Source organism: Pelophylax lessonae (genome assembly GCF_965119305.1).
Source record: "Pelophylax lessonae genome assembly, chromosome: 1".
Classification (NCBI taxonomy): Eukaryota; Metazoa; Chordata; class Amphibia; order Anura; family Ranidae; genus Pelophylax; species Pelophylax lessonae.
In genome coordinates this window covers 673,296,089-673,318,547 of record NC_138768.1, presented here as the reverse complement: position 1 = coordinate 673,318,547, position 22,459 = coordinate 673,296,089, and the positions used below count along the sequence as shown (strand labels likewise).

The following is a 22,459-nucleotide window of genomic DNA, read 5'->3' as shown; positions in this document are numbered from 1 at the left end:
ATCGATTTCACCTGCCCACACCCCCAGAAACAGTAAGGAGGAACCAGGGTACATCTTCGATAGGCATTCAGGAACCAGGTACTATTGAGTACGTCGACGAGTGTAACATTTACAATACCTTTATGTATTGTGGAAGACCAGTCCCTTCAGTATATCAGTACCCATGTCCCTTTCCCTAGCGACCATGTGAGGAAGCTTACCAGTTATGCTTAAAAATTGCTTGCACAACATTGAGATGCCGACCCTTTGGCCCACACCTCGAAAACACCTGCTGTCTAATCTGATGTCAGTTGAAGTCCGTTATAACAAATGGAGGAAGTGTAGAATTTGCTGCAATCTGAATAGCTCAGTGTTCGGCATCTCAAGTTGTCGGGTGAAGTGGGAAGAGAGGCATACTCCCCAGTGGTCAAGAAAATGACCTCTGCGATAAGAGTCCCTTATTCAATCACCACTGAAATTCACAGGTTGGGGGCCAGGCAGGAATGCCGGGTTATTCAATATTGTTGCCACAGGCATGTGTGGGGACTAAAGTGTAATTGACTTACAAGAAGAGTGCCATAGGTGTAGGAAATGGCATAATGTAGGACAAAGGACCGTTTTCTGCTTCAAGCAAGTCCACGTCAAGAGATCTATGGGCATGGGAGCACAGGATTGCGCCTCCAAAACTATCCATTTGGGCCTGAAAGATTTGGAATTAAGTTGAAACATTTGGGCTAATTGTGCTTCCCTATATTTCCTGAGGTCCAGGATTCCCAACCATCCAGATACTCGCAGCATGCAGAGCATACGAGTCACCTTATGACCTCTGGGGCCCCAAATAAACTTCAGCAGCCGGGCCTGAAACTTCTGGAGCTGGAAAGCCTAGTATAAAACTAGTAAAAGATTTTGGTGAACAATACCATTTTGACTGAAGCAATCCTACCCCCCATCCAGGAGAAAGAAGTCAAGGATGACATCTTCACTTTCCGTAAAAGGGCTTAAAAAAAGGTGAGTAATGGGCCTGTTAAAGTTTAGCTGCATCAATAATATTTGGTTATTTTTAATAGGTTAATTATTTGATATTCCTATATAGTCACAAAGCATATCAACAAATATATGGCGCATATGCATTTGCAAACCCAGATATTAGCTGGTAAAATGGGATTTTTGACTTACCATAAAATCCATTTTTCTGATGTTCATTGATGGACACAGCTCCTGTCATTCTTAACCATTGGGTTAAGCTGCCCCCTACAGGAGTAAGACACTAGGCAGAAAAAACTACACCCATGGGCAGTCCCAGAGGGTATACTCCCTCTTCCTGCTACAGTCACTCAGTTTTGTTACAAGCAGTGTCAGGAGAATTATAACTCCACAGTGGGGTGGGTGCTGTGTCCGTCAATGAACATCAGAGAAATGGATTTTACAGTAAGTCAAAAATCCCATTTTCTCTTTTGTTCATTGACGGACACAGCTCCTGTCATTCTTGACTATTGGGATGACCGAAGGCTAAACATTAGCCAACCAGGCAACAGGGGCTCAACCAAAACAACAGGAGCCCACCTGAAGGAAACAATACACCCTCAAAGAGGATCAGGTCCTCTTAAACAGCAGCCTGCAAAACATTGCGGCCAAAAGAAGCTCCCGCAGATGAAAACACATCCACTTTATAAAACTTTGTGAAAGTGTGCACCGACGACCAGGTGGCCACTTTGCAAACCTGCGTCACTGACGCTTGATGACGATGACCGAAGGCCCAGGAGGCACTAAGGGACCTAGTAGAGTGCGCCTTGACAGAGAAAGACGGAACCTGACCCCTGATGGAATAGGCCTGAACCACCGTCTGTCTTATCCATCTGGTAATGGTCGCAGAGGAAGCGGACAACCCTTTTCAAGGTCCATCCGTGAGCACAAATAGAGAGTCTGACTTCCTGAAAGACTCCGGAGCTGTCAGGTACACCCGAATTGCCTGGACCACATCCAAGGCATGAAAGGCAATTTCCTTCGGTTGTTTAGGCCTGGGACACAGGGAAGGCAACACAATGTCTTCATTCATATGAAAGTCAGAGACCACCTTAGGAAGGAAAGACGGACAGGGGCGAAAGCACCACCTTATCCTTGTGAATCACCAGATAAGGTAAACAGTTCCTAAACCCTGCGCTCAAAGGTGATAGTCACCAAAAAGGCCACCTTATGGAACAGTATAAGCAGCGGAATCTCCAGAAGATTCTCCAAGGGAGGCTTCTGTAGAGCTGAAAACACCAAATCAAGATCTCAAGGTGTCAACGGAGCCCGCACTGGAGGAACCAAATGTCAGATACCCTGAAGAAAAGTACACACCAGGGAGTGTGTGGCCAAAAGTCATTGGAAAAAAGACCGCCAAGACCGATACCTGGCCCTTGATGGTACTCCAGGCAAATTTCTGTTCAACCCCCAGGTGGAAGAAAGGTTAAGATCCGAGCCACGAGAAGGAGCTAGGATAAACCACCAGAGACTCACAGCACACAATATACGTCTTCCACGTCCGATGGTAGATCTTCCTAGAAGTAGATTTCCTAGCTTTTAACAGTGCAGGAATCACCGACTCAGATAAACATCCATCCTTCAGCAAAAGAAAAAGGAAACTTTTGAGGCGCTGTACCTAAATGTGCTAGGTGCTAAATAAATATATCCTTGAATAATGTAAATAGATAAATTGATTCGATAAATGCATATAAATATAAAATGTAAAAAAAACTCCATCAATTCATAAAGTGCACAAATACTTCTAACGTGCAGATAAAAGTGCTTAGTGCTGAAATAGATATGACCTTAAATAATGAAAACTAATAAATTAAATAAATACATAAAATATAGAAAAAGTCCAGAAGCTTGAGGAGGGAAGAGGTAAATCAGACGATACTGACCCCACAGGGCCACCAGTGCGTCTGTGGCGTCCGCCAGAGGATCCCTTGACTAAGCCATAAACCTCTGCACCTTTCTGTTGAACCAAGACGCCAACAAATCCACCTCCAGGGTGCCCCACTGGAGAGAAAGCTGATGAAACACTTCCGGGTGAAGGGACGACTCCCCTTGGTATAATGCCTGCCAACTGCGGTAATCCGCCTACCAATTTTCCACCCTGGGAATGTGCAGAGAGGGCTGAACAAACTGTTCTGCCCACCTTAGAATGCCAGGCTACTTCCAGAGACGCCAGGGCACTTCTTGTGCCCCCTTGGTGATTGACAGAAGTCACGGCCATGGCATTGTTCGATTCAATGCACACAGGGCATCCCAGAAGATGATTCGTCAAATGATCCAGACACAGTCTGATAGCTCGGAGTTCAAGGACATTGATAGTCTAGATTCCCTGAGCAGAATGCTTGCCAAGAATGCCTCCCCAGCCAGACAGTTGACCACAATGTCCAATACACTGGGAGGAAGGATTTTCCTAGCCGAAGCGCCGGAGAGCAAAGCCACCATATCAGGAACTCCTTTGTCCCTCGACTCAGCCAGATCTGATTGTCCAGAGACTGCAGAGTCTTGGCCCATTTTGTCAGAATTTCCCTTTGCAGGGACCTCATATGGAACTGCGCAAACGGAAACGCCTCGAAGGTAGATACCATCAGGCCCAGCACACACATGCCAATCTGGAGGGATGACCATCTGCTGGACAGCAGAAGGCGAATTGTAGCCTGCAATTTCTAGAGTTTGTCCAGGAGAAGGGGCACTCTGGCTATGACTGAGTCTGTAGTCAGGCCCAAATAGTCCAGCTTTGTGGATGGAACCAGGGCAGACTTCCGAAAATTCACAATCCAGCCAAACTCCCGCAAGTTCGTATTGTGATCTCCAGGTTCTCCACCAGAGCAGATGGAGACTCCGCTCACAGAAGGAGATAGTCGAAGGAGATCATCGAAGTAGCCCAGTATCGCGATCCACCGTTGGCGTAGCAAAGCTAGCACTGGAGCCAACACTTCTGTGAAGACCCAAGACCAAATTGTAACACAACAAACTGATAGTTCTCCTCTCCCACAGTTAAGCGGAGAAAACGCTGGTGACTGGCACATATTGGAATGTGAATGAAAACATCCTTGATGTCGATAGAGGCAAGATCCCACTGACGCAGGGATGTCACCACTGTTCGAAAGGACTCCATTCTGAACTTCTGTACCTGCACAAAGGAGTTTAGCGCCTTGAGGTCCAGGACTGGACGCACTTTGCGTGCCATCCTGGGGACTGTTACTGGTGTGAGTAAAATACCCTGAAAACGTTCCGAAGTCGAAACCAGCACAATCACCCCATGAAGGAACAGGTCTTGTACCATCCCAAACAGACCCTGTAACCGGTCTGCGGGCAGGTTGGAAGAAAAAAACCCTGCCGGGGGAAAGGAGCAAAACTCGATCTTGTAATAACTTTGTGGGGCACTTCACTTGTCTTGCACCAGGGAAGTGCACGGGTCCAGAAACCAGCGAAGACGTCCCCTCACCCAAGATACAGGTGAGGGCGCACCTTCATGCTGAAGGAGACTTGTCTGCGGGTCTGTCTGGAGAAGCCCGCTCTCGGTTTGCCAGACCAGGTTAGTTTTGAGCTGCCAAAGGAGGCCCTGAAAAGGCTTCAATCCCTTGTCAGTCGACCCTGAGGGACGAAAAAAAACTTCTCATGAGCCGAGAAGGAAGGTCCACGTCTACGATGAGGTTTCTTACCCTTAGCAGCCTGTGGAAGAAAGGTCATCTTCCCCCTTGCGAGACCTTTTTTGATGTCATCCAGGGTAGCTCCAAACAGACGTTCTCCTTGAAAGGAAAGATCAGTCAAGGCATTTTTAGAAATCTGGTCTGTAGACCAGCATTTAGGCCAAAAGACATGCCGAAGGATCACTGCCAAAACAGAGACGCGAACCGCATCCAAGGAGGCATCACAGATAAACTGCAACCCCTGGACCAGCTGGTCTGCCAGCTCAGCAAAGGCAGGAGGGAGTTGTTCACCCTCCAGGTCACGGCGCAGAAGCTTAGCCCACTCTGTCAGAGTTTGCTACACTAGGGCAATGGTAAATACCGGCCTCATTGCCGAACCTGCTAATGTGTACATAATGCAGGCCGCAGCCTCCGCCTTCCGGTCACGTGTATCCTTAAAAAGACCAGAAACATGGTTGCCTTGTTTAATCTGGAAACGGGAGGGTCCAACACCGGTGGCACAGTCCACTTCTTAAGAAGGGATTCCTCATAGGGGGGTAACGCCTAGCAAAGCGCATAGGAACCCCACAGGGACGCTTTGGTTGTCCTCACTGTTTAGTGACCATTTTGTCAAAATAGGCAGTGAACGGAAACACCTTTGCTGCTCTGGATGGCTTGTGAGTGGGGGTTAACAAGTCCGCAGAGGGCCACGAGAGGGGGGGCGCTGCGTGGGAAGGAGGGGAAAGCGGGAGTCCCACAGTCCCAGGGAGGGGTTCACGTCCACCCCAAAAACCTCCAGGGTTAGAGGGGGGACAGCTACTTACCATACCAGGAACAGGGTGGGCACCGATTCTGACAGACCACCGCTCCATCAGAATAGGGGAGGCTTTCGGCCAGGAGGAACGATGCGATTCAGGCTGAGGCCAGGTCGTATGCACCCTCGCAAGACATTTTACTCGCAGGCCATCCCCCATCCTGTGGGGCTATGTTGCGGCCGACCTAGCGCAGACCTGAGGCCTGCGCTCGCTCGCTGGCCAGACTGGGAGGACCCTCTGGATCTAGATTATCCATTCCGTCGCCCAGTCCGGCAGTTGACTGTACATTCTCACAGGAACAAAATACCAAAGATAGGAAAAAATTCCATTTAAAAGGAAAAAATTGCCAGGACCAGAGATCCCAGCAAGGAACTAGGTCCTTATTCCTGACTAGGCAGAAAAAACTGAGTGACTATAGCAGGAAGAGGGGGTATACCCCCTGGGACTGCCCATGTATGTAGCAAGAAGTTTTTTCTGCCTAGTTTCCTCCTCCTGTAGGGGGAAGCATAACCCAATGGTCAAGAATGACAGGAGCTGTGTCCGTCAATGAACGAAAGAGAAAAGTCTTTATCACTGGGCTGCATATAGTATGTGTACTGAGCAGAGCTATCAACGGGACCCCAGTATGGACATTTAAGCCGCAGTGCTGCCCTCCACTGTGCCCCTCTAGCAACAATTTATGCATTGGTTTCAAACAGGTACATGACTGGCGCAAACATTTGTGGCAAGGAAGCAAGCCAGAATTCAAAAGAGTGTTTACAACGCTCTTTATGAATTCCAGTAAATATTCTTGTTTACATGCAGCACACAAACTTTGTTTAAAAAGATCCAGAACTTGTTAGCCAGCCATTCAGTGACATATTAAGGCAGTAAATTAACTCCTGGCTCACTTGAACAAGGTCAAAATGTTTATTATCAAAAAGTTTGTTTGATTTTCTAATCGTTGGTGGGGCTATATCAACGTTTTGAAAATTGGAAGGAGCAGTGTATGTGCTTTGCCGTTTGGAAAATTGCAGTCGCTCCAAAATTCAATGTTAAAAGCAAACAAACATGTTTAAGCACTTTGGAACAACATTTATCAGGTGTTATTAAATGTGCTGCTGAGTTTTAGTACAAATCTTTGTACGAAGATCTACCAGTGTATGGCCAGCTTTAAAGTGATTGTAAACCTTCGGATTTTTTCTTTTAAAAATAATATGTTATCCTTACCTGCTCTTTGCAATGGTTTTTCACAGAGCAGCCCTGATCCTCCTCTTCTGGGGTCCACGGTCAGCACTCCTGACTTCACCTCTTCAGTGAGTGTCCCCATAAGGAAGCAGCTTCCTATGCAAGCACTCATGGGGGCTTTATACTGGACCTAATGTGTCTGCACCTATAGAAAGACAGTGTGGCTCAGCCCCGCCCTTTAGCTCCCGCTGCTGTCAATCTGCTCAGGGAGGAGAGAGAGAGAGAGAGCTGGATTGAGATTGGGCTCGGGTACTTATAATTTTTTGACACTGTACCTTTTGTTTTTTGGATCACTTTTATTGCTGTCACAAGGACAGGTTACTAAATCTGAAACCCGACCAAAGCAGATTCTGGCTTTCTTTGAGGTCTCCAGCCAGCCAGCAGAAGGGGGGGGGGGGGGATATGCATCAGTTGTTATCACAAGAGAGCCGACCATCCTCTATAAAAAAAAACGGTAACAGGGTGATGCTTGCAGCTGCAGGCATCACCCCAGTACAACCTCTTGAAGCCGAAGGATGCATATTTGCGTTACGACGGTGTTAAGAGGTTAAAGCAGTTCAAAGACATCTCGGCCAGTTAAGCAGGGACCAGCTGAGATTCCAACCATGTATGAGCAGTGCAGATTGTACCCAAGTTGATCAATCAACTTGGGTACAATCAGTATGTCGGATATTTCATGCAATTATTGCCAGCACCTATAGCTGCTAGCAATAATCACTGAGTGTTCTCCCAGGAGGGACAGCTCCCCAAGCGCCCCCCACAAGGAGAACTAAATAGCGCCAGAAGAGGGATTCCCCATCAACACTGACTGTGTTCATGGGGGAATCAAGGGGTTTTCTTTCCTGAAACCGTGGTTGCAGGAAAGATAATTGCGGCGCCTGTTACCAGCTTTATACAGGGAATTCGTTAAGGTAAAAAACTTAAATGCTTTAGAACCACTTTAGAGATTGCAGATTCATTTTGTAAGGTCTGGCTGCACTGCTTTGACCATCTACCTGTAAATACTCTGCTACTATAAAGACAAACAAAACATGTAAAGCGGTTTATACTTTAAAATGTAGTAATGTGCTTCCTATTGTTTCCAACTAATAAAAGCAAACATTGACCAAACTTAATAAATTATGGAAATATGCTGTGACGTACATGTTACTGATACACATTTCTATATTCTTTATTAATGAATGCAAAGTATAATATAAAAAAGGGGGGGGGGGGAAACTATTGTTCTTTTGCTTAAATAAAAACGTTTAAGAATTAGTAAACCATACGAAGCTTGCAGCAATTTTATAGTACAAGTCACTATAGAAACAAATTGTGCATAAATACTTCCAAGCCCAAGCATGTCAAGAATTGTGCCCTCAATTCCTTCTTTTCCCACACACTCAAATCCCATAATATAAAGACAAACCATAAGAAAATGATGCTACAAGTAGTTTAATTGCAAGCAATCATTTCCCCTTTAGAATGCAGTAATAGCATATCAGTAAACAGATATCTGACATGTACCGAAGCCAAGCTATGAAGTGAAGCTTAGTGTTGTGACTAAGCAGTAACTCATGACTCACGCTGTAGAGTAAATAGAAACATACCCTTCTGTTATGTTGTGAGAAATACACAAGGATGGTGGGGAAGCAGCTTGTACAACACTCTGCTTTTTTTCTTTGGAGCAGACAAACTCTGATTCTGGTGAGGCTCCTGTAAACAAAACAAACAGCTTCTAAAAAAATTGGTTACAAGTTTTTTCATGCATTTATTAATAAATTACCCATGAAAACAGAGGATGAATCAATTGCATACTCTGACAAAAATGCTACATTTAGATGGGCCATACATTCAACAATCTTCTTGTACAATTTTCCTTTACATTTACCAAAACCATAAAATATAAGGTCCAATCTAAACACTTTCAGTTTGTATGTAAACAGACAGGCCCTTGCACTACATAGTTGAAGGTAAATCTGAAGGAAATTGAACAAGAAAATTGTATAATGTATGGCCAGTTTTAGTAGAATAAACCATGAGGAGGATAAAATCATTGTACCTTGAAAGGCAGATCTATTTGGAAATGACTTAATTGGCTTGATCCCTATAAGGCTGGCTATACATTCTATTATTTTATTGTCTTATTTTCCCTTTCGATTTTCCAAAACCATATAATATGAAGTCAATCTGAAACACTTTCAATTTTTATACAATCAGGCAGGCCCTTGCATTACATAATTGAAGGTAAAATTGAATAAGAAACTTGTAAAATGTATGGCCAGCTGAAGTTCAGTAAAAGATACAAAGAGCACCCAGCTACTTAAAAGACCTCCCAGGGCAGCAAGGCTCACTGAGTTCCTGCTACTTTCAGTCTGAAGGCAAAGCAAGAGGACATCTCAGCGCAAACGGTATTAAATAAATGCTTTGGCCACAAGCCTATTTGATTCGTTAGCCACAACGTTAGTAGCAGCAGGGTAAACAGAACATTTGGGGGCCATTTCATGTTATCAGGTTTTCCTTTTTTGTTCTAATTTTTTTTAATGCAGGCTGACAGCCTGGAGAGGGGGTGCCGGTGGGCTTTTTTTTATTATTATTTTTAGGGATGCACCGAAATGAAAATTCTGGGCCGAAACCGAAACCGAAAATGCAGGATGCCCTTGGCCGAAAACCGAAACCGAAACCGAAAATGACTTTTTTTCCCCAAATGGTATTTGTATTCAGCATGAGGGGTTAAGGTATTGCCACTGCTGGTCATTGATGCATTAGTGACCGATCAGTGGCAGTTAATTAACCCCTTTGTGCTGCATTAGTGCAACCAGTATCAGTGTTAATTAACACTGGTTGCACTGATACTGGTGAACTAATGCAGCACAAAGGGGTTAATTAACTGTCACTGATCGGTCACTAATGCATCAGTGACCAGCAGTGGCAATACATTAACCCCCTCATGCTGCATAATACTAATACCATTGGTAACCTCGCCTCAGCTTCCCTCCCCCCCTGGCTCAGCGCCCACCCCCCCCCCTGCCTAAATCTTCAATGTAATAACAAGTGCTCACAGGCCACTCACCTTACTGCTGTAAGGTAACAGTATAGCATTGCATAGCTTTGTATGTTGATCTGTGTATATCTGCTCATGTCTAGGGGACCTCCAAATGCTTTATCTGGCTTTTGGGTCTTTAAAATGTATTCCATCTGCAATGATCCTGGGTTTCCTCCTCAATTTCCTCCGTTATATGAACTGTCCGTAGTATAATATTTTTTTGGTAAAAGGATTCAATAAAACAGCATGTACTTACTTAAAATGTCCCTCCCCATCCCAATGATTCCATCTCCGAGCCCTTACTTGCAGCTCCTCCGGTGTCCGTCCTTTCGTTTCAAAAGACCCGCCTCTGGCCGCCGGCAGCCCGCCTCCCGGTGATGCCACTATTACTACGATCTATGCATGCATGAATGAACTAACAGACCCGGCGGGCGGGCGAGCGGCCGCTAATAGCTATAATTAAGTAAGCTCTTCACTTCCATGTCAGCGGAGATACCCGCCTGATAACAAGGTGAAGAGCATACTTAGTTACAGCTATTAGCGGCCGCTCACCCGCCCGCCGGGTCTGTTAGTTCATTCATGCATAGAGCTTAGTAGTAGTGACATCACCGGGAGGCGGGCTGCCGGCGGCCAGAGGCGGGTCTTTTGAAAGGAAAGGACGGCCAGAGGCGGGTCTTTAGAAAGGAAAGGACGGCCAGAGGCGGATCTTTAGAAAGGAAAGGACGGCCAGAGGCGGGTCTTTTGAAACTTGCGCTCGCGGCGGCCATCTTTACTATCGGCATTTTTAACCCTATTTCGGCCGAAATGGAATAAGCCCATTTTCGGCCGAAAATTTCGGTGGCCGAAATTTCGGTGCACCACTAATTATTTTTATTGCTTTTGACAAACTATAGAAAGGGTATACAAAACAGTTACAACCATAACAACAAGACAAACATGCACCAGCACTTCCAAGGTCAATTTAATAAAGTGAAAGCCCGGGCAAATACAGTGCATTGCGAAAGTAGTCGGCCCCCTTGAACTTTGACCTTTTGCCACATTTCAGGCTTCAAACATAAAGATATAAAACGAATTTTTTGTGAAGAATCAACAAGTGGGACACAATCATGAAGTGGAATGAAATTCATTGGATATTTCAAACTCTTAACAAATAAAAAACTGAAAAATTGGGCGTGCAAAAATATTCAGCCCCCTTAAGTTAATACTTTGTAGCGCCACCTTTTGCTGCGATTACAGCTGTAAGTCGCTTGGGGTATGTATCAGTTTTGCACATCGAGAGACTGAAATTTTTGCCTATTCCTCCTTGCAAAACAGCTCGAGCTCAGTGAGGTTGGATGGAGAGCGTTTGTGAACAGCAGTTTTCAGTTCTTTCCACAGATTCTCGATTGGATTCAGGTCTGGACTTTGACTTAGCCATTATAACACCTGGATATCTTTATTTGTGAACCATTCCATTGTAGATTTTGCTTTATGTTTTGGATCATTGTCTTGTTGGAAGACAAATCTCCGTCCCAGTCTCAGGTCTTTTGCAGACTCCATTAGGTTTTCTTCCAGAACGGTCCTGTATTTGGCTCCATCCACCTTCCCATCAATTTTAACCATCTTCCCTGCCCCTGCTGAAGAAAAGCAGGCCCAAACCATGATGCTGCCACCACGTTTGACAGTGGGGATGGTGTGTTCAGGGTGAGGAGCTGTGTTGCTTTTACGCCAAACAACGTTTTGCATTGTTGCCAAAAAGTTTGATTTTGGGTTCATCTGACCAGAGCACCTTCTTCCACATGTTTGGTGCGTCTCCCAGGTGGCTTGTGGCAAACTTTAAACTACACTTTTTATGGATATCTTTAAGAAATGGCTTTCTTCTTGCCACTCTAACATAAAGGCCAGATTTGTGCAGTATACAACTGATTGTTGTCCTATGGACAGAGTCTCCCACCTCAGCTGTAGATCTCTGCAGTTCATCCAGAGTGATCATGGGCCTCTTGGCTGCATCTCTGATCAGTCTTCTCCTTGTATGAGCTGAAAGTTTAGAGGTACGGCCAGGTCTTCATAGATTTGCAGTGGTCTGATACTCTTTCCATTTCAATATTATCGCTTGCACAGTGCTCCTTGGGATGTTTAAAGCTTGGGAAATCTTTTTGTATCCAAATCCGGCTTTAAACTTCTCCACAACAGTATCTCGGACCTGCCTGGTGTGTTCCCTGTTCTTCATGATGCTCTCTGCTCTTTAAATTGACCTCTGAGACTATCACAGTGCAGGTGCATTTATGCAGAGACTTGATTACACACAGTTGGATTCTATTTATCATCATTAGTCATTTAGGTCAACATTGGATCATTCAGAGATCCTCACTGAACTTCTGGAGAGAGTTTGCTGCACTGAAAGTAAAGGGGCTGAATAATTTTGCACGCCCAATTTTTCAGCTTTTTATTTAACAAAGTTTGAAGTATCCAATAAATTTCGTTCCACTTCATGATTGTGTCCCACTTGTTGATTCTTCACAAAAAAATTACAGTTTTATATCTTTATGTTTGAAGCTTGAAATGTGGCAAAAGGTCGCAAAGTTCTAGGAGGCCGAATACTTTCGCAAGGCACTGTAGCTAAATACAGTCAAAATGGCTTTACTGTATGCCTAATATTTGAAGATCTGGTCCATCAGTGTTGTGGTTTACATACCCGTTGCGCAATATATACATACACTGATGACACACTCCCCCCCATGTTCAGCATTAGGCTTCCTAGGTCACCCCTCTCCTACAGTATGATTGATGCTCAAAAAAATAAAATCCCATCAACTTTGTACAGTGGGAGAAACTGGTTCATGAAATGCAAAACTGACCTATTAATGGCAACTATAAACTAGAAGAAGCAAAGTGACCATTCTTACCTGCAAAGATGTTTAACAAGCCTTGCTGACCAAGATAACAAAGTTTTAATGGGTAAAACAGTATAAAAATATATGTATTTGAATTGTGTTAGTTGCGGTTTGCCAGCTGAGTTGAACATAAAAAATTGATGTGCTTGAATCTAGGAGTGTAAATGCACCAGATTTGAAAAAATTTGGAAGGGAAAAACTAGAACTTGCTACAGTACCTGAGCAAACAATGGTCGCTGCTTTCGTGAAACTTATGGAAGAGCTTAAAAGCATCACAGGCTCAAAATGGATGGAAAGTGCGTCACCTAAAAAATGATGGACATCCTGCAGAAAGAGAACACAGTATGGGTTTATGCATGTACATTGGCCATTGACACTTGTAATTGTAAAGACTCCTTTTGTTTTGTTTTTTCTCTTTTAAATAACAAACATGTTATACTTGGCTCCTCCGTGTAGTTGGTTTTGCACAGAGCAGCCCTGATCCTCCTCTTCTTGGTTCCCTCATCTCTGCTCCTGGCCTGTTCCTTCTGTCGAGTGCCTCCCCCCCCCCCCCCCCCCCCCACAGCAAGCATCTTGCTATGGGGGCACCCGAGCCAAGCTGCAGCTCCTTGTGTCCATTGAGACATGGAGCTGCCGCTCAGCCCCGACCCCTCTCCTAATTGGCTAACTGATGTTGATTGACAGCCACAGGAGCCACGGCTGTTACACAATCAGGGAGAGTCCCGGACACCTGAGGGACCCATGGACATCGCTGGATAGAGATGGGGCTCAGGTAAGTATTAGGGGGTGCTGGTGAGGCTGCTACACAAGAAGGCTTTTTATCTTAATGCCTGAAGATAAAAAACCTTCTGCCTTTACAACTTCTTTAACCGAAAAAGTGGTCTACAAACTCATTTGCAACAATTAAGAAAGACACAGTGAGGTTGATTTACTAAAACTGGAGAGTGCAAAAGCTGTGCATGGTAGCTTGTTCAACAACTTTAGCTTGTTCAGTTAAACGTTGACACAAAAACTTGGAAGCCGATTGGTTTTCAGTGCAGAGCTGTACCAGATCTTGCATTCTCCAGTTTTAATAAAATCAGCCCCAGTGCTCCAAGAAGCAGAAAACCTGCACAGTCCAAGCTGAGCAGCTTTATATCCAGATGGCTGAGCTACTATTATTTGTGCAGGGACACGCTAAAAGTCCAGACCAAATTTTAGCTAGGAGGTTGAAAGTTAATTATGTGATGCCGAGAAGCCGTGTGGGGGAACCTGTTGAAGAACTCTTTGTTGAAGTAGTTCAAAAAGTCCCTAAACGCAATTTGGCAAGTGAATTGAATCCTTGAAGTTCAACCCTTTACCCTAGTGGCGCTTTTCCACTGCATGGAACCGAACGGTTCGGCTCGCTTTTGTGCTTTTCCACTGCTGGTAGTGCATGGTACAGTGTAGGAACGGTTCGGTAACCGAACGGTACGGCTCTCTAAAACAGTACCACCTCGATTGTGGTTCCAAGAGGTACCATATCCCACAATCCTTTGCATGCAGCTGACAGCAGGGCAGAGTAGGGCCGAGCCGGTACTGCAGTGGAAAAGTGCCATAGGTCTTCGCTATTGATGGACGATGACAGGTTGGTTGATGGGACTTCCTTCTGCTGGTCTTCTCTGAAACATGACATTTTTGATCACGTGTAGTGGCCCTGCAAGAGTTACTTAAAAAAGGGACAGTGCACCATTTTGGAACTGTGAGGGCCCATTCACACCAGATGCAGTTGGATGCATTTCTGACTGCATTCCCAGTGCATAGACGGTCCAAAATCCAAGTTATCCTATGGGCATAGCTAGCACCATTACAGTGCAGTCAAAGTACAGCAACCTGCATTTCTCCCCACACAGTAGGTGTGCACAAAAGCATGTAAATGCATGTAACCACACCACATCACAGTGCACAAAAGAGGATGTGACCTCTGAGCTAAAAACACATCAACTGCTTGTAAATGTGCATAGAATGCATGCAAAAAGTAAGATTTTTATAAGATCTTACCATAATTTTTTTTTCCTGATGTCCATCAACAGACGCAGCCTCATCTCCCTGAGCTGAGTGGGTTATGCTGCCAGCTGCAAGAGTAGTCTAGGCAGCACGTTAGTACAAAACTTAACATGTACACGCCCATGGGGCTGCCCCTCCAGGTATAACCCCCACTGACACAGCCCAGCACATCAGTTTAGTTGCAAACCGTGAAGACAAAGAAACCATCCCCACACAGAGAGGCGGGTGCTGCGTCTGTAGATGGACATCAGAGAAAAAGATTTGGTAAGATCTTACAAAAATCGTATTTTCTCTGTCGTCCATCGACAGACGCAGCCTCATCTCCATGAGCTCAGTGGGACGTCCCAAAGCAGTATAGGCATGAGGGGTGGGAAATACGCAACCAGATAGTAACGTCAACTCTAAGAGGCTAAACCTAGCTAACCGGGCAACATGGAGCTCAACCAAACAACAGGAGCTCACTCAGGTAAAAGACTCCTAAGAGAATAAAAAACAAACATTCTCTTATTAAACAGCAGCCTGCAAAACCTTGCGACCAAAAGAGGCATCCGAAGATGCCAACAAATCCACCGTGTAAAATCTTGTAAAGGTGTGCACAGATGACCAAGTCGCTGCCTTACAAACTTGTACCACAGAGGCCTGATGGTGAAAAACACAAGAGGCATTCAGCGCTCTAGTAGAATGCGCCTTCACGGGGAAAGGAAGAACCTGACCCTTGATCGAAAAAGCCTGAACGACTGTCTGCCTGATCCATCTCGAAATGGTAGCAGCGGACGCAGCCAAAACTTTGCGAGGACCGTCCGGAAGGACAAAGAGTCCAACTTCCTGAAGGACTCAGTAACTGTCAGATAAACCCATATCGCCCAAACCACATCCAGAGAGAGCAAGGCAACTTCTTTGGGATGTTTAGGCTTAGGACATAAGCAACGCAACGTCTTCATTCACATGAATATACGACACCACCTTAGGAAGAAAGGACGGATTAGGTCGGAGGACCACTTTATCTCTGTGGACCACCAAATAAGGCGAACGACAGGACAGCGTCGCCAACTCAGAGACTCTGCAAGCAGAAATGATAGCCACTAGGAAGGCAACCTTCTGTGACAAGGAAAGCAGAGAAATCGCCCTACTATTCTCAAAAGGGTGCAACTGCAGCAAGTCACACCATGAAATGTACGATTTCCATGTACGATGATAGATCTTCCTAGATGTTGACTTCCTGGCCTTCAAAAGGGTAGGAATCATCGAATCAGAGACCTCTATCCCTCAACACCTTGCTTTCAACAGCCAAGCCGTTAAAGCCAGCGACCGTAAAGCAGGATGTAAGATCAGTCCTTGAGATAGATCTTCCTGCAGAGGAAGGCGCCATAGAGGATCCACGACCATTTTTACCAGTTCTGCGTACCGGGACCGCCGAGGCCAGTCTGGTGCCACCAGAATGATCGGAACGTCTTCCATCGCCCCCACGAAGAAACAGCAGGAGAATGAGCGGAGAGAAGGCATAGATCAGGCGATACTGACTCCAAGGAGCCACCAGAGCATCTGTGGCATCGGCCAGAGGATCCTAAGACCTGGCCGCAAAACACTGAACCTTCCTGTTGAGGCGAGACAGAAACAGATCCACCTCCGGAGTCCCCCACCGGGCACAAAGGAGACGAAACACCTCCGGATGAAGGAACCATTCCCCTTGATCCAACACCTGACGACTCAGTAATAGGCCTGCCAATTCTCCACACCCAGGATGTGGATTGCGGAAAGAGCCAGAACATTGTGCTCCGACGATACTAGAATCTCAGACACTTTAACCGGCAGGGCATTCTTGGTGCCTCCCTGATAATTGATGTAAGCCAAGGCCGTAGCATTGTCCGACTGAACCCGAACCGGAGAGCCGCGTAGCAGTGAAGCAGGTAGAGCTGGATTGCTCTCCGCTCCAAAATATTGATCAGCAAGGAAGACTCTTTGTCGTCCAAGACCCCTGGGCACAGAGCTTCCCCAGCACTCCACCCCAGCCTGACAGGCTGGCATCCGTGGTGACCACTGTCCAAAACACCGGCAGGAAAGACTTGCCCTGGCACAGGACAGGTGACCGGATCCACCAACAGAGCCAACTTCGTGAGATGGCTCAACCGAATCTTCAGGTCCAATGACAGAGGATCCCTGTTCCATTGTGTCAGAATCTCTTTCTGCAACTCTCTCGTGAAAGCCTGAGCAAACAGGACCGATTCGAAGGTCGAGACCATGAGACCCAGGGCCCTCATGCAGGCCCGCAAGGAGGACTGATTGGTCACCATCAGCAACTGGACCACCCTTTGCAACTTTTGAAGCTTTTCCAAGGGAAGGAAGACCCTCGACAGCAGAGTCGAGGATCAGCCCCAGATAGTTGACCCGTATGGACGGTGTAAGGGCAGATTTTTTGAGATTGATCATCCACTCAAAGTCTTGAAGGGTATGACTGGTGATAGAGACGTTGTCCAGCAGAACCAAATGGGAGACTGCTCGCAACAGGAGATTGTCCAGATATCCCACAATGGAGATACCTCGTCGATGTAACAAGGCCAGCACAGGGGCTAGGACCTTGGTAAAAACACTGGGAGCCGAGGCGAGACCAAAGGGTAACGCCACAAATTGAAAGTGCTCCTCTGTCACCGCAAAGCAGAGGAAAATGCTGATGTCCCTCGAATATGGGGACGTGGAGATATGCATCTTTGAGATCGATGGAAGCCAGAAAATACCCCTGATTCATCGATGCCACCACTGACCGAATGGACCTTGAGGTCCAGGATTGGACGCACCTTGCCCTACTTTCTGGGCACTGTGAACAGGTTTGACTAGAAACCTTGAGAGCGTTCCTGTGGAGGAACTGGTACAATCACTCCTTGAGCAAGGAGATCTCACACAGCCTCCCGCAGATCCTTCAAACGCTCCGGAGACAGGTGAAGATTTGACTGAAAGAACCTGTCCCCTGGCCGGGACCAGAATTCGATCTTGTACCCGGAGCAAATCAGTTTGCGAACCCACTCGTCCTGAATGAAGAAAGTCCAGGGTTCCTGAAAGAAGCGCAGACGTCCCCCCCCCCACCCCTGAGACGGGTGAGGGCGCCACTTCATGCTGAAGAGGACTTGTCTGCAGCACTGGACTGACCGGCCTTGGGCTTGCCCCAATACTTTTTAGCTCCTCCAGAAGTTCTGAAAGGCTTGCCTTTTTCTTGCGCCCCAGAGGCCAGAAAAAACAGTTTGAGCAGAAAAAGAGGGACCCCGCTTAGTACAGGAAGTCTTACCCTTGGAGGATTGAAGAAGAAGAGTACTCTTGCCGCCAGTCAGGCCCTTGATCAACTCATCCAATGAGTTGCCAAACAAACGCTCTCCCAGAAAGGGGAGATCAGCTAGGGCCTTCTTAGAAGCTTGGTCAGCCAACCAGCTCTTCAGCCAAACCATGCGCCTTAAAACAATGCCCACAGCCGAAACCCCGGCCACCAGGGGAGTCGCATCCATAGACGCATCACACAGGAACACCAGAGCCTGGATCACCTGCTCCAACAGTTCCAGCTGTTCTAGAGGAACAGTCTTGGGGTCCAAAGCCTCCCACAAACCCCTAACCCATTTCGTCACCGTCTGTGAGCCTAGCACAGGGAATCCTCCACAGGCACAAGGGTAGATTTGTTTAATCTGGAAACAGGATGGTCCTCGCATGCAGGTCAGCAAAGAGGAGAGATCGCTGAACCTGAGGGCCCTGATCTCTTCCCATAAAGTCCTGAGTTTGTCCTCCGGAAGGAAAACCCGAGATTGAGCAGAATGCAGGACCATCACCAGATACTGAAGGCGATTTGAGGAAGTCAGTGCTGACTGAAAATCGACGGTCCACCCTAATTCCTGGAGTGTCTGAGCCGTCACTGCCAGAGTCACACATGAGTTCGACCTTAACAAGAGGTCGTCTAGGTAACCGAGGACCGCAATGCCCCGCAAACGCAGTAAAGCTAGAACCGGAGCCAACACCTTGGTGAAGACCATGGGAGCCGAAGCGAGGCCGAAAGGCAACGCCACGAACTGATAGTGCTCCCCAGCCACCGCGAAGCGGAGATATCTCTGATGACCCACGAAAATCGGGATTTGTGTTGATATGCATCCTTCAAGTCTATTGAAGCCAGGAAGTCCCCGGGTCTCAACGATGCTACCACCGACCGAATAGATTCCATCCTCAACTTCTGCACCCACACACAGCGGTTCAGAGATTTTAAGTCCAGAATCGGACGTACCTTGCCCTCTTTCCTGGGCACTGTGAACAGGTTGGAGTAAAAACCACGAAAACATTCCCGGAGGGAACGGGTACAATGACTCCTTGGGCAAGCAGATCGTGCACTGCCCCCATGAGATCTCTGAGACGATCGGGAGACAGCTGGAGATTCGACGGGAAGAACCCGTCTGCGGGGCGAGATCGGAATTCGATCTTGTACCCTGAACGAATCAGTTTGTGAACCCACCTGTCCTGAATGACGGACAACCAGGGTTCCTGAAAACAACGCAGACGCCCTCCCACCCCAACAATGGGTGAGGGCGTCCCTTCAGGCAGAGGTGGACTGGGCCGCCGAGCCAGACTGTCCGGCTTACTCAACCATGGTTTCTTCTGGCCACCCGGGGTACGGAAGGGTTTACCCTTCTCTTGCGTCCCGAAGGCACGAAAGGAAGTACGTTGAGTCTTGAAGGAGGGTCCCCGCCACGCGCAGGGGGACTTACCCTTGGTGACCTGGGGCAACAGAGTACTCTTACCTCCTGTGAGCCCCTTCATCAACTCGTCCAGAGTTTCCCCAAAAAGACAACCCCCCTCATAGGGAATCTCAAACACCGTCTTTTTGGACGCGTGGTCAGCCGACCAGCACTTCAACTTCTTCCGCCGACAACCGTGCAACCAAGGGAGCTTCGTCCAAAGACGCATTGCACAGATACATCCCAGTTTGGATGAGCTGATCACCCATTGCAAGGACAGTTGGAGAAGCCGACTGCCACCAGGGTGCTGCGAAGCCCCTTGCCCCATACCGTGAGCGCCTGAGAGGCCATCACAGAGGCAAAACACAGGTTTCAACAGGGAACCCACCACCATATAAATGTGACGGGAGAGTGCCTCCGCCCATCTATCCGCCGGATCCCGGAAAACCGGGGAATCCTCCACTGGCATCAAGGTGGACTTATTCAGCCGAGACACAGTGTGATCCACTTTTGGGGACACCGTCCAACAATTTTCTACCGCCTCCGCGAAAGGATAGCGGGCGGCAAAGTGCTTAGGCACTACCAACATGTGCTTAATACGCCGCCACTGGTCATTCACAATCTCGTGAAATTCCTCCGGGCAGGTATAAGCCTGACCAGACTTCTGGGGTCAGTCAAACACGAAAGCCTTACGTAACTGAGATGACTCATCTTCAAGAACAAGAGCTTCTTTAATGGCGCTAATGATAGCGTCCATCGTAGCACGTTCCTGCGCTACCGAGGGGGGAAGACGACTCCTCATCCCACTCAGAAGCGGGGGACCGGGAGGACCTCTCAGGGGGACCATCGTCCGTGGCAACCAATTCTGGCTCAGAGGACTGGGAGGGCACAGGCCGTTTTTGGAAGAGTGTTCTGACATCAGCAGATGCACCTGGGACGCTAAAGTCGCCAGGGCAGCAGATAAGGAGGGCATGGAAGAGAATTCAGGTGTACCTGAAGCCCCCACCAGGTCTGCGGGGAATTTTTTTTCTGGGAGTCCATTTTGCCTTAAAATTAAAAAAGGGACGCTGGCCTTTTAAATCGGCGATTCCGCGGACCCCCACAGCATACCCATACAGTGCCCCAACCGGGCCAGAAGAGGGATCCTACAGAGACCATCCGCCCTGCTATTCCCAGGAGTGGGCCCACAACTCCCCAAACTTCCCTAGGTTCAGTACTCACCAGTCCAGCAGTGGGCACTGCTCAAAAAAACGGGAGACCTCCCACCCTAAGTGGGGGTGCCGTCAGACATGGAAGGACGCTGGCAACACGCGGGCGATCCGGGTTGAGACATCCTCTGCTAAGCGCAGCTCAGCTGGCTCGTCCCCATATGGAGGGGCACTGTGTTGCGAGCCCTGGGCATACCAGTAACCTGCGACGATCGTTGGCAGGGTGGGACTCCATAAGGCTCTATATTACCCAGCCCGAGGCCCAGCTCTGCAGTCACTTGTGGTCCTCCAGGAAAGGAATCCCTGACTAGCTAGTGATAGTGAGAGAAAAAATCTAGTGTGGAAAGAAAAAACACTGAAATTCAGAAAAAAGTCAAGACGCTAGGTCTCAGCAGGGAAAGACCATGAGCTCTGCTCCTGACGCTAGGCAGAATGAAACTGAAGTAATATCAGATGGGTTGCTGGTAATGGCTGTGGGATGGCCCCCTAGTGGCGTGCTGAGGTACAAAAGTTTTTTTGTATTAACCTGATAATTATCTGCCTAGCCTGCTCCTGCAGAGTGCGTCATTACCCATTAGTGAAGGCTAATACCATCGGGTGGCGACTGTCGGAGCACGTAAGAGAAAAGTGTATCTTTTTTCCAAAATAAATTGTTAAAGATAGCTGCGCAAATACAGTATGACAAAGTATTGCAATGATCTCCATTCTATTCTCTAGGGTCTCTGCTAAAAAAAAATATATACACATGTTTGGGGTTTCTAAGTAATTTTCTAGCAAAAAATACTGATTTTAACTTGTAAACAACAAATGTCAGAAATAGGCTTAGTCCTTAAGTGGTTAATTACCAATAAAAAATTAATTCAATTACCTGCATGTGAACCAGGCCACTCCCAGAGTTTAATACATACATAGCCATCGAATCATCTGTATAAAAAGAATGGATGAGTGACATGTGACAAACATAAAATGTACATATTGCTCTTTTCTTTACTTTATCTACATCCAGCAGTTTCTATTCATTTACCTCAGCTCACCAAAATTAATACTTTGGATTTGGTATTCATTCAGCTCTCCTTCATTCAGAGACTGTGTTACATGCAGTGTACATACTTTTTCCTTTGGATGAAAGAGGAGGAGGAGGGGGCAAGTCTCCGTTGGGAGCCTCTTCTGTTCAGCTGAGCCCTGAGACCAAAAACTATAAACCCCTGCAGTGCCTGAAGTTTATCAGAAAGAGGGCTGAGCAACCTGCATAAAAAAATTCTACAGGATCCAGCAACCTGCATGATGTGGGACATACTTTATAACCGGGAAGGTAGGATTATTAAAGCTACAGGAAAAAATAATTTTTAAATTAAACTTCGGCTCTAATTTCTTTCTTTTTGAAAACCTCCTAATTTTCCAGGTTTTTTTGTTTTTTTAAGTACCTACAGCTTTTTCATAGTATAGTACATGCAGCAGCTTTCAAGCCTCCTCACTATAAATTCTGGGCTGACCACAAACTACACTTCTTACAAGTGAAAAGTCACTTTTGGGAAAAACGACCCTTTACCAGGCTATAGTACACACAAGAACAAAATTGCTTATATCACAATGTCTCACCATTTTGGTCAGATGTTACAAAGATCATAAAAATGTTCTCTAATATGTATTTCCTGAGGGTCTCCAAGTCATGTTGGCCTCCATCCAATCTGACAGCAAAGTAGACCTGCAGCAGCAGTGAGTGCCCAGACAGGAAACAGCTCTGTAAGTTACAGAAGAAAAGGTCCAGAGGTCAGAAGACAAGCAAACGTGGGGGCAACATAAAAACACCCCCTGTGTAGATGCCACCTACCCTGCAATGCTGATGCTCTCGAAGGGCAACACTGCACTTCAGACGAACCTGCCATACACTGGAGTTTATGGCTTCTGCCTACATAAGGAAATGTATATAAAGCAAAGTAGTCAGCTTTTAACTTCAC

General features: G+C 46.7%; 1 protein-coding gene across 1 annotated transcript in view; it reads right to left on the bottom strand.

Annotated features, from left to right (window-relative positions):
• TMEM131L (transmembrane 131 like) overlaps positions 1-22,459 on the bottom strand; it is a 267,525-nt gene that overhangs the window by 152,932 nt on the left and 92,134 nt on the right. Inside the window, exons 8-12 of the mRNA XM_082263743.1 lie at positions 22,333-22,410; positions 22,101-22,242; positions 21,370-21,425; positions 12,787-12,892; positions 8,260-8,365 (exon numbers count right to left, since the gene is read on the bottom strand). Of these exons, the coding sequence (XP_082119869.1) occupies positions 8,260-8,365; positions 12,787-12,892; positions 21,370-21,425; positions 22,101-22,242; positions 22,333-22,410 (488 nt within the window). The remainder of the gene's footprint in view (positions 1-8,259; positions 8,366-12,786; positions 12,893-21,369; positions 21,426-22,100; positions 22,243-22,332; positions 22,411-22,459) is intronic.